The sequence below is a fragment of the Echeneis naucrates genome, chromosome 18, assembly GCF_900963305.1.
Source record: "Echeneis naucrates chromosome 18, fEcheNa1.1, whole genome shotgun sequence".
Taxonomy (NCBI): domain Eukaryota; kingdom Metazoa; phylum Chordata; class Actinopteri; order Carangiformes; family Echeneidae; genus Echeneis; species Echeneis naucrates.
Genome location: NC_042528.1, coordinates 7,484,114 through 7,497,186, shown reverse-complemented (window position 1 = coordinate 7,497,186; position 13,073 = coordinate 7,484,114). Strand labels below are relative to the sequence as shown.

The 13,073-nt window shown below is 38.4% G+C and overlaps 1 protein-coding gene across 1 annotated transcript in view; it reads left to right on the top strand.

The window, feature by feature from the left end:
* The first annotated feature begins 3,820 nt into the window (after window positions 1-3,820).
* kcnip4a (potassium voltage-gated channel interacting protein 4a) overlaps window positions 3,821-13,073 on the top strand; it is a 98,028-nt gene continuing 88,775 nt past the window's right edge. Inside the window, exon 1 of the mRNA XM_029526116.1 lies at window positions 3,821-3,959. Within this exon, the coding sequence (XP_029381976.1) occupies window positions 3,821-3,959 (139 nt within the window). The remainder of the gene's footprint in view (window positions 3,960-13,073) is intronic.

The window sequence follows — 13,073 nt, the reverse complement described above, 5'->3', positions numbered from 1 at the left end:
GTTTTGGTATGTGAGCTTCTCCAGAGCTTACTTGTGCTAACAAGCCTTTTGTGCATCGATGTCTCGGCTTTCTTCAGTTGGTGAATGGATGCTTAGTGGTATCAGTTGAGGTTGCCTGTGTGCATAAGCTGGCTGCTAATTGCTCTGTTGCTGTCATTAACTGTTGGAGAGTAGGTCCTCTGGTATTCAGTTACTCATTTGCTGAACATGTATTTCTTTTGGTTTTGTTTGTCGTTTGCCATTGTGATGATATTTCATCATCATAAAGGCTGGTTTTGTATTCACATACAGTACTTGTATAATAAAAGCACATAATACTCCTCTACATATGGTTTGTCTTGCACTTGTATGAATTATGTGACTTATCTTGTATGAGTGCACGTTCAATTCTCTTAGGAAAGGTAATCTTGTATCTTGGTCTCTTTTTTTATGCAAAATAATTTTTGTGACAGTTTTGTGATAACATGCACATGGGACAATCAGTGTAACCTGCTCTTCAGATTCACTAATTAATCTTGTCCTATGGTTGACTGCACTTAGTTAGTTGTACTCAGAGCTGTCGCTGATGGTCTGTTGGTCATCTGCTTGTCAATGCTTCATTTCATTAAGGGAGATTGTTCAAATGGCAGTTGGGGCATGTCCAACACTGCATAGTGCAGTTTTGGGAAGGAATATTTCAGTTTCCTCCACGCTGATCCTTGTGTAGGTTTTCAAGAAGTGACAACCTGAGAGTGTAAATACCAAAAACCAAATCTCTATTTATGTATTGTATAATTTAATGCAACTATGAATCCACCTGGATGTCTAAATTACTTCAGAATACACTTCTGTAATCCAGACGTGGGCGAGGAATCACAACCTCTACCATGTATCTATCACACACAGACCACATAGTTACTCAAAGTCCTGAGTTCAGCAGCTAATGCATGTGGATTGTATTTCAGTTATTTTTCATGGATTGACATTAGCCAGGCGGGTCATCATAACTAAAAGTGATTAGATGCGAAGAATGACCACATTTGTTTTCTGTTTACTTAGATAGGAATATATATATAGAAGCTCGATTACAAGCTGCTGTGCTGCTCAAAAAATCAGTTTTTGATAATTTCACTGGCGATGTTGACATTTAAAATAAATTATTAAATATTTTTCTTTTTATTTTATTTTTTTAATTGAATTCCTATTGAATCCGTAAAAAAACAACAACAAAGACTTAGATTAGTCAGAATTGCTTTAAAAGTAAAAACAATGAAGAAGCTGAAATGAGGGCAACAAAAAGGCTGGGTAATAAATCTTCTTTTGTCAGTTTGAGCAGTGTTATCACATACAGCAATGACAAATCTTGATAATAGCAGGATTAAGAAACTGTTCAATGGATATTGTATGCATGCATCTCAGCATTTCTCTTTGGCCTTTCTATCGACTGGTCTCGATTGCTGTCAAACCTGGTCCTAGAGACTAAACTCATTAGTCTACTTGGTCAAGTAGTTAACTAGTTCTGACAGGTGGTCAAGAATATCTGTGGCTTCTTGAATATGAATGATTCAGGATATTGGAAAACTGGGGACAAAGCTTTCAAGCCCCCCCCCCCCCCCTTTCCTCCAGGATATGACCCTACTTTGGGATACTCACTGAACAAGTGTCAACACAAAATGCATATCGTACCATAACACTGTGACCAATCTGTTCACGCATTTCAATCAGGCGTGTGTCTTGGCCCTGCTGGGAAACGATGGCTCCATTCCCAGCACTCTGTCCAAATGCCCCCCTTTGTGTTCTCAGGTACAGAATATGCCTTGCTCATCCCCGGGGAAGCTATTAGGTTTAGCATTGCTGTCTTCCTTGAAGCATAATCATCTATTGCTAGTCAATGTTACCTGCATTTAAATATAAACTTAAACCCATTTGGCTGTTGACCTGCATTTGCACCGGAAAGAGATGAATTCATGATACTTTGCTGTATGATGTAATATAAAATAAAGGATTGCTGTAAACAGCGCTGCTAAAAATTACAAAGCCAACATATTCTGGAAGACATTACTTCTGCAGTAATAAATTCAGAAGGGCAAAGTGTTTGTGATCGTGCTGTGGTGTTCATTATTTTTAACCAAACATCCCTTTCTTTTTTATATGTAATGCCATTACAAGTATTTGTTATATTAATTAACATAACAAAAACATTCCACAGAGATCATAGGGTAGGTTCAGCATTTAAAGTAGTTCATAACTTCCAGGGATATTTCTTTCATACATTTTGTGCCACTCGTTTCAGAGTGATATAGTGCTTGAACTTATACCTGTAATATATTTGTACGTTTTTTCAAACAGTGGTTTGCACCACTATTAATATGATGCTCAACATACCCCTACACAGTAAGAAGATGGTTAACATTACCTAGTTAATGCCATATATCAGTAGTATTGTCTTTATGATGAAGTTAGCTTGTGAAAGTTTGTATCTAAGGTGTTCCTTTGCTTGTGCTGTTGCTCACATAACTATAAATCTTTGTAGGTCATACAGTATGGGGCTTACAGTTCCAACACAGAGGAACTTACCTTGAGAGAAGATGGTAGAATGTTTGACAAAAGAAGCTAAAGTTCCCAATTATTTAAGAATTTAGCCAAAACGGATCTAAAACGAAAAATTATTTTCAACTAAAATCAGCAACAAGATGCTAGAATAAGTTAAGAGTGGTCTGTACCAACAAAAGGGACTGCGTGTTCGTGTCGATAGGTTTTCATGTGCTATAAGTCTCAAGGAGGATGATCAAAGGGCAGCAGCTTCCTCTGCTACTTGAATAAAACCCACATATGATCCTTTAACTTGAAACAAAAGCCACCATGCCTACCAGCTATTCTGTTCCTCTCTCTTTCTCTTTCATTCACTGTCTCTGCTTTACAGAGTGGTCCTCACTCACTTTCCCTCCTCCTCCTCCTCTTCCTCCTCCCTTCTCTCTTTCACACTCCGATGATCAGCTTAGCAAAGGGAAAGTGCTTGTGTGAAACCTGAGGATCAGTTGCAGACTGAGGAAGCAGGGAGAGCGTGCACATCGTGTTTTAGCCTACAAGGTAAGATGATGGTCAGATAGCAATTAGCCTTCACACTACACCTTGATTTCTGTTCAGTGAAAGATATACATGTGTGTTTTTTAGAGCAAAAAGGTTGGGCATGAAACTTTTACTCTTGAATTTGGACCTTCAATGGAACTGTAATCATAGTATTCAGGGAGGTAGGGTATCACTCGGTCATGTTTTATTTAACATGTTTAAATGTTATTTGATTTACTCTGAGGTGATTATGTGGCAACAAACGGTTTGATTTGAAAATCAATCACGGTGAGATTCATTATAATCAAAGAAACATTGCTGGCTGGTTTGCATTTAGACAATTGGCTTGGACGTGGTTACTTTTCCCATCCACTCTGTGTTTCACGAAACAGCAGCTCAGCACACCCAAGCATTTACTATTTCCAAAAGGGCAACATAAAATGCCTTGCATTTCATCACAGCTATGCATAACTAGGGGCAAAAACATTCCAAATTAGCATTTATGCTCAACTGTATTAACTTCTGACAGTTTGATGTGCATTCTGCAGTGGCTGCAGCTGTTTGTGTATGTTGACCAGAGGCTGTTAAGAGGTCATCATTTGAATTATGAAGCTAATAATAATCATGGCCGTGTTACAACATAGAAATATTTTCTCTGCAGTCTCACAACCCTTTCATAATTGCAAATAGTTGGGCTTATTCCTACACAGAATTTATTGAGTATCCTTGGAAATAATGGCACCTTATATTTCACAGTAGTGAGCGTCCAGCCATGTGTACACCAACAAAGAGGACCCAGTGGAGGGAGGACCTGCAGCACTTCCGTAAAGACCAAGGCTTCTCCAAGAAAGTCATACGCAACTGCTGTTTTATACGACGCATCATCACCTGGGCCTCACCAAACCCCAAAGGTACAAAAACCTCAGATCAGGCCATCAGATTTTGACTAGATATTATCTATACAGGACTAAGGCAATTTATTCCATTAGTGTGAAATGTAATTTATTGATAATTGGCAAACGACCTGGTCAAGTCTAGGTTTGTGTTGGGGCGGGGGGAGGGGGAGTAATGGATTTATTATTGATACAGATTAGCTGACAACAAACGCTGAGTACTACAATTTTGCTGCAAAAAACAGCATTCACTGCACAGTATTTATTCCTCATGCACTGGCCAATCAGCAAAGAAAGAAAAGTTACAGGAAAGTGTTTAAGAAAATGTTGTTGTCATTACTGGACAGCCCAGGAAATGTCAGATCCAAATACAGATCCGGGCAATGTGAGAGACACACTGTGTACTTAAAGAGTGTGTAAACGAATTACATAAATTTGAAATTGGATTTGAGAAACTCTCCTCCCATCAAGTCACCTTTTGCCTGACCTTTGAGGGCACAACACAGGACAGAAACCACTGAGCATACAATCCTAAAGCTGTTCCTGCTATGAATGACATTTTAAACGTATTAATGTATTATCACTCAGTCATGCTGTAATGCTAGAATTTATGATTTTACTGGAATGAAAAATGATCTCAGTGCATTGCACCACGACTCCCACTTGACAGCTGAAGTAAATTGAATCTCTTTGAACCTAGGTCAGTATTGATTACTTCACGATTTATATATTTACACTGACCACACAGCCTTATATCTAGGATTTATTGCAAAATTTCTTTGTCACTGAAACAGGTACTAACATACAGCACAGAGAGAAAACACTTGACTCACACTAGCATATACCATCAAATTATGATGGTATAAGTCTCATTTGGAAACTATTTCAGTAATTATACAAATTATTTTTTCCCCCTCTCCTTTTCATTTTATTATAAAATTCAGTTTCTGGGTGAATAAGGTTAAAATGTATATGTATATTTTTTTTTTTTAATCCTTTTAGTGACATGTTTTTCAGTTTTATAGATTCAGTGGTGATAAAAGTATCTTGATCTTCTTTTACATCTTGATGTTATGGCAGAGCAGTTTGTCAGTGGTCCTGGTTGCTGTTTAGTAGATACACTTCCTTAATTCCTGTGAATGTGTTATATTTCAGCATAATGCCAAGTTAACCATAAAACCTGGAGTTTTTCCGCATGTCCCGCATTGATATGGGTTGTCAGGGTTGTACTGGCTTATGATTTAAGATGCTATTAAACAATCATGAATGTCACTGTAGGGATTCCGAAATGACATCTGCAGTGAATATTTTTCTGGAGGGGAAAAAACAACAACAGAATGGCTCCAAAGCAGCAGTTTTTTGTTTTTTTTTCATGGAAGAAAGAAGTGAGATTGTGCATACTCACCTCCCATAAAACAACGGAAGGCTTGTCACATTTCGTCTTGATTGGATTGGTGTCATAGGAGCAGGTGCAGCGCTTCTAGATCGCATAATCACTGTTTCTTCTTGAACTAAGCTTCTGGTTGTGTCTCTCTGCTCTCTGTGTAGGTTTGTGTGTGCTCTTGCACGGTAGTCATTTGACTCTATCCCTCTGCTAACATACAAGCTGGCAGCCACAGCTGGAACATAGCAGGACCCAGGTGTTTGTGTAAGCGGCATGTGAATTAGATGAAATGTTTTATTTAGACCTTCATTCTTTGCACTGCTCCTTTTTTCATTGAAAACATGCTGCCTTCATCTCAGGGCAGGCTACATTTTAATGCTGCTTTAAGTTTTAGCTTGTCGCTGAAACACAGTGATACATAGAAATAAAAGTGCACTGGCTTTTTACAGTAGCGCTGCAGCAGTGGAATTTCCTCTTTTTAGGGATCAACAATATAGTTATGATAATTAAACAAACAAATTAGATTTGAGGCCTCTCTTCTCAGCACATTTTCAGTCGCTGGTGCTCTCATCATTATGTGGTGTCTTAGACTAATAATATTATCCCCTGGCGTGGCCCAGAATAACCTCCCAGCATGATGATGATCACACTATAAACCTGCCAGGTGGCATTTGTACCCTCCGGATATTGGAGCAGTCTCCAGAAAATGAGCACACTCACTAAAACAGGTGTTTCTCGAAATACACATGCACCATATTGTGTCTTCGAAAGACATTAACTCTGAGAGGGTGTTTCACCAATCCCCTCTCTCTGTGAGGCACTCAAATGGGTCAGTTGAGACTGATATAAAACTTTGGAGCTTGTCTGTGTATCTCATTGTATTGAACTACTGCTTGAGTATTTAGTGTTTAATATTACAGAGAAGAAACAAGGCTAAAGATGGGAGACCAGGGCAATTCCTATTTATCACAAATTAAGCTTATGTAACTTAACCTGACTAATTTCATTAGGTTATAAAGACTCTTATCATTTAATGTGATTTGCAAAGCTGTTTTTACAATTAATCCATAGAAATTCTGATGCTTGTATCACCATGTGGTAGAAATACATTGTTCCACCATGAGAGGGCAGCAAGCTACAGAATAAATTGATAGCTAAGGTGATGCACTGATTGCTACATTTGCAGCAATTCAGCAGTGGTGCCTTGAAAATGGTGTTGCATTTTGCCAGTTTGAATTTGTAGTAAATTTGGGGGAAAAATTTGATTTTATGTGTTTAGGAAGATTGAAATAACATTCAAGTAGGTTTGTGACGTGCTGCTGTGACACCTACAAAAGTCATCTGTTGTCTGTTCCTAGTAGATTATGCTACAGTTGTTTTCTTTGCTTTATCACATTTCATTCTGACTCTACAAGCCTTTACTGTACAGTTTTGGCAGAATATCACTACCTCCTTTATACCAATTCATCTAATTCAGTAGAAAAACCCCGCAAGAAACACTCCCCCTGAATACATCACATCTATTAATGCTCAAGCAGTGATGCTGTCATAAATTCTCTCAATGTCTGCACTGCAGTAGTAATTCAGTGGCCCCTCATGCTCTAACTCAAGCTTGGTTATGGGTTCTTGGCTGATGGCGGCACTGCACAAAGCTAAAATATGACAACTGGGAATTGCAAATATGGAAGCTAGACTCGCACTCGGCTTCATACTAGGACATCAACTTTCTAGACTAGAGCATGTCAGTCTTCATTAGAGGCAAATACCAGTCAAGTGGGATTTTCATTTCTGGCAATTTGTTCCATAACTTATTCCATCTTTATCCCCAGATGCATTTTCAACAGAAGTCGAAACAGGAGAGACAGATCTGTCTCTCATTCTACTTCTTTAATTTTTTCTTACAAATAAGTTATATTGTTGTGTAAAAACTCATAATTCTCAAGGGAAGATCCATAATGCAGGGTCATGTAATTCCATTTTAGCTAGTACTGTACACCTTCACACCCATGGGCAAATACTTCCCTCAGAGCTGCCAGATCAACATCGTTTTGGACATGCAGTCTCACAGTTTCTCCTTATACATATATTCATTTATGTTCTCCATGGCTTTACCTACTGAAAGTAAAGCAGCCCCAGTCCCACCGGCTTCAATCTGTATTACATGGTCATGTCCTTCAAAGAGTAGAAAAATAGTCAGAAAACTGTTTTGCTTCCGCTGTAGCCAAGTCAGCTGTCATGAATCCTCAGGAGAAAGTTGTAACTGTAATACTCTGTGTCCCAGAATTCATGTATTTCGTTTGTAAAAACTATGCATTTTTAAATTCAGCACACATTAAACTTGGAGCCTCACTTTTTTATTGTTGCATATCCCCAAACCTCTCCTCAGTGATTTGAAATTAATTGCTTAGAGTTTGTTCACAGTGTGACACCACCTCCAACAGTCTGACATTCTGTTGAGAATCACTGCTGAAAGGCCTTTTAATAAAACAGGAAAGTCACCGCGAGCAGGAGGAACATATTGATTACCATTAAGCAAGTCCTCCATGAATCCCACTCTTTAAACAGATCCATTGGAAAAATTCTTGAAATGAGAAATCACAATTTGCCTTTTGACCCACTTAGTCACCTAACTTGCTTTGAAATCCAACCTTCACCGAACCAGCTTTCTTTGTATTTTATCTATTTTTTCCCATTTGGTCAGAAGTGAAAACCTCTGTAGAGCCAGTGTGGAAATGGGTAAAAGGCAGTGATGGATTACAAGGGAAGTTGAGACAGCATGCAGCCTCTCAGTTTGGAAGAGAGGGGGATAAGCGCAATTGCCCAGGGACTACTGGTTGATTGAGATGCAGACAAGTCCTACTGTCATTCCATTGATTCGTATGTTAAAACAGCTGTTGAGGAATGAGGAGGAAAGGATGCAGCAGTGACACCTTTCCCTGACATTAATCCTAAACACTACACTAGGAAGGACCAGTGACAGCCAGAGAAAACATGCAACACACTGTTTACAGCCTTTGTGCTAAAAATTTGTGAAAAAAGTGTGGTGGCCAAAATGTTTTCCAAATCATGCCATCTGTTGCGTGTATTTCACTTGGAGAAGGAGAGGGTCAGATGTGAGAGACAGTATTCTGTTTCACAGTGTCTTTATATGACACACTTGGGCTACAGCTTTTTGGTGGATGAGTCTTAAAATGGATATTTGTCTGTTTATAGTTGTCACTGCTTTGCAGAAAAGGTTTGCACTGAATGTGCAACACAGTTAATGCATTCAGCTAATACTCTACCTAATTTTATAAATGGCTCAAATGTCACCCGGCTGAGGCACACATTATTGGAAAAGCACTTTCCATCCGGGTGTTCGCTTTCTCATACTTGGCCACAACCGGCACCTCTCTGTTGATAAACAGGGATTAGTAGCTAACAGGCAGGGATTAGTTGGAGAATAGGCGACCCCAGTGAACTGTGTTGTTTGTAAAACACCTTAAAGTAGCCTGCTGACAGACAGTAACACACACACTCTACCTTGTCACTTGGATTCAGCTAAATGAGCTGCCGAGTAAACATGTGACTGTGCACTGGCCAGCGCTGTAACCAAGCCAGGTCCTTTTGTCAAAGCTATACCAGGAACTCATCCTATACATCATTAAAGATGCATTTGTTGTCATGCAGGTGTTTTTCCATAGACTCATTTGACATGTTGTTCAATCAACAGGCCTGCCCCAGTTTACTCAGTTTACTAGGAGGCAAATATGCAACCATCTACTGCCATTCTAGAGCCAGTTCTTACCTCAATTTTAGCAGTTTTTTTTTTGGTTTTCATTAAAACATGTTTTCACAGTTATGTAGAGCTGAAACTATTTATTGACTTTGTTGACATAAACAATTGTAATCATTGCAATTTGTTGTTGGTACAATTGGTCCAAAAAGACACATTTACACACCCCATATGAACAAACACGTTTTGACAAACCTTTAAAAATTTTGTAGAAAAATTATTTATCAGGAGTGTTTTGAACCAGTTTGCCTTCCAAAAATATCATCACTAATTCATCAAATTGGTGATTTCGTGTTTTTTTTTTTTTTTTTTTTTTCACTGACACATCAGTTCAACTGTAACTCATTGGTAGTTCAGACAATTGTTACCTCTGGTCAATGTGATCCTTCATTTACCAGCTATGATGGCAGCCATCTTTGCCTAGATTTACACATACGCTCTTCAGATCTTACAATGCAATCTTACACTGCGGTATTGTGTATATTTCATTTATTTCTGTAAATATAACTTTTTATTGACCAAAGTGGGCTGCACTCCAAATTCGTTGCATTTTAGTGCAATTGTGTTGTATTTTAATGCGACGACGATTAATACTCCATCAGAATACCATCTCACTACATTGTCCATTTAACTGCTGTTCTTTAGACTCCTGTTCAGTGACAAAATCCATGTTCTCATTAACAGTATGCATGATTGGTAAGACAATTACTAAACTTAATTACCTTTGGCTTTTAGACAGTTTAGACAGATGATCAGACTAACCATCAATCATTTTTGGCTCTGGTTGAAAGATTATCATATAGTATGAAAAAATATTATTTTTATGGAAAGTAGTTGTCAAAGTCTGATCAAAACAGCAACAAATAAAGTGACTTCTCCATTTAGTGGAGCAGGTCAGTAAATGTGCCTGGTTATAGACAACATTAATCTTGGAAAAGGTGTGAAGTAGTGAATGTAATTAATCACCAGCTGCTTACTCTCAACCTGGCTACTTTCTCTTCCTTGCATATCCTCTGTTCTCCTCATGTGTGCTAATGATACCGTTGTATTGCTGTAACCTACTTTAGTTGTGTGTTTTTATTGTAGTAGTGGCTGTGGCCCTCTATGAATAGGCCCTCTTGATTGATACCTGGTACAGTGAAAGCTGGTGAGTCTTTGGCTGCCTCGGGGAAGATATGACTTTCTTGTGACTGTGTCACTTGCCAGTTTAACACACCTGTCCGGGTTTAATGTGTCTATCCCTGTGTGTTTGGCATCATCCCTGCAGGAAGAAGGGGTACATTTCCAGCCCTGAAAGACCTGAAGTTCATTTATATTTCTGCTTGAGATACAATCTAATAATGTGTAATGTATTTAATGTTCAGCATCAAAGAAAAAATTCCAGAGCCTCCTGTAATTAGTTATTTCTGAATATTTATTTGAGTGAAGTCATTTTAAATTAACCAATTGAGCAGTAGATGAATCTACATTTACTTAATCAATGTAACACAGGAGATGTATAGTCTACATCTATGACATTTTTTACAGCTTCCATAATCACTTGGCTTTGTAGAAGAAAATAGGAAATTAAGATTCATGCTTCCTGTAGCAGGAGCAGCTATTTGCATTCAATTGAAAACAACAAGAAATCAAACTGTTCAACTGTAAATTCTGAGGAAAACAAAATCTTGATGCAGTGTTTTTGCCTGCAGGCATAGTGAGCTCCCAAAGAAACAAAACTGGAATCGCTAAGGTCCAAGCTTTTTGTTGCTGATTGGATCATTGAAAACAACTCAGGGCATCCCAAACATAACCTAATATAAAACTACCCATTGACTATAATGCATTTTTTCCCTGACAAATATATCGTATAATATGTTTGACAAGTGTAACACAGGGTGTGGGTATTGTTCCAGCTGGCTAGAACAACCTGTCACTGTGGGAGGAAACAGAAATAAGTTTAAAGTTGTAGAGAAGCTTCCATCCAAAAGTGCACCTGTCTGCACCTTGGTCCCTTGAGACAGAATTACACTGGTTGCTACCTTACAGCCTCTTGTCTAATTAGACTATGTCTTGGGATTACACACTAGGAAAATATAGCACAAAATTGCTTTTGAAAAAGCCACTGCAATGTTAATTTAATTGGCATTGACACATTTCTAATATGTTTCTCTCTTCTCTCATATTTTTACCTTATGTAACTCTTGTATGGATTTAATAGCTAAAACAGGTTCTGCAGTTGGGAGATATTTGACATTTACAGCTTTGCAGTAGGAGCTCATGATATTAAATGAGCAGGAATCATACGCTAGTAAAAACAGCCCATTAAGAAGTAGAGGTTCTGGTTGCTGAATTCCCAATTCAGGATTCATATCTGGATTTAGTCATTATAAAAGTATAGGGCATTTTTTTGTTTCTTTTAGCCTTGATTTTAATGTGCCTCTTGCTGTTTTACAATATCTACTGTATATCCTATGCAACCCTGAGACAGAGCACAAATGGAAAATTTTAGGATTTTAACTTTGCAAACTCATTAGCAAGGAAAATTATGACCTTTGGAAATAGAACAGATAGGCCCGCATATCCTCCTCTTTCTGTCCAGAGCACTGATCTACACACCAACACAAATGCAAAGCCCTTTCATATTGTTGGACATGAATTGTTAAAACTTTTGCAACAAACTTTGCAGGAGAAACTAAAGCACAAGTTGTCAGAATGTGAGACTGCAGGCATTTTTAGTTATAAATGCAGTTGAAATAAAAATCTCACTCTTTGAGGCTTTTAGAGTAATTCCTGCCTTATAGGGGATTTTAATGCTCCTGCCACTTGAATATTCTTGAAGTTTTGCCTTTTTATCTGCCAGTGAAGCCAATAGCCTGTGGTTGAGCCTGTAAACAAGATGAGATAGTGTGGGAGTGGATGCAACCTTTCAAGCCCAGCAGTGCAGGTCACTGCAGGGATACTCGAGCAGTTACATAGTGGAAGGTGAAAAAGAGAGGACTGTGAGAAAGACATTTGAAATGATGGAGAAGACGAGAGGGAAAGGGAAGGGTAATTAGCAGGCGAAACAGTGGAAGGAATGGATAAAGACAGTGCATGTATCTGAATATTGTGAAAGACAGATGGCTGAAGTTGGAACCTCTGTCCAGAACACTAAAGGAAAGTTTAATTTTAAAGCTTGAAGCTGGCTGGCGGCAACACAATGAAGACCCAGCTCCTCAGAGACAGAAGCAGAAATCCCTTTAGCTGTTGTAATAAACTTGGATGTGTTTAGCACCCACTAAACTGCAACCATAACCACATACGACCCTTTTGCAAACATAATATGGTTACGTACTAAAATACACTACACAAGTTCACTCTAGAGAAGCAGAGAGTAAATCATTTTGTCAGCCTCAAGGGGATTTCTTAAAAAAACCCCAAAAACAAACATTTATTCATCTTCATGATAGATATTGGTAATTGAGAATAATTCAGAAATCACAAAATGATCCAATTTTAGCCCTCAGGGCACATTCATCTTGACAAAAATCCCTCATAATTTGTTTTCTATCTTCAGCTAAGACCAAAATGCGTGCCTAATTGTGGCAATAGGATAAAAGTCAGCCAGCTTTATCCTCATGAACCCGTGAATGTTCGGATGGAAGTGCCAATAGCTGTTAGGATGTTTCCATATGAGTGAACTGACCAAGGCTGCAGTGTGGCTAAAAGGGGCTCTGTAGGAAACATAAGGAGATATGCCATTTTAATGTCAATATTAAATGACTGATTTAAATGTTAAACCAGATATTAATAAATAAATAAATGGAAGGCTATTGAGCCCTTTTCTGAGCACATAATTGGAATTATAGTGAATGTCCAATAGTCAGACTGAAATACAATTCATCAATTTCTTTTTACCTTGGAGAACGTTTCTAATTCTGTCAACGTACTGTGGAAGAAGGCTCGCTGTACAGCAGCGTATTAGTGTCCTACCAGCCCCTTGGTAGCGCTG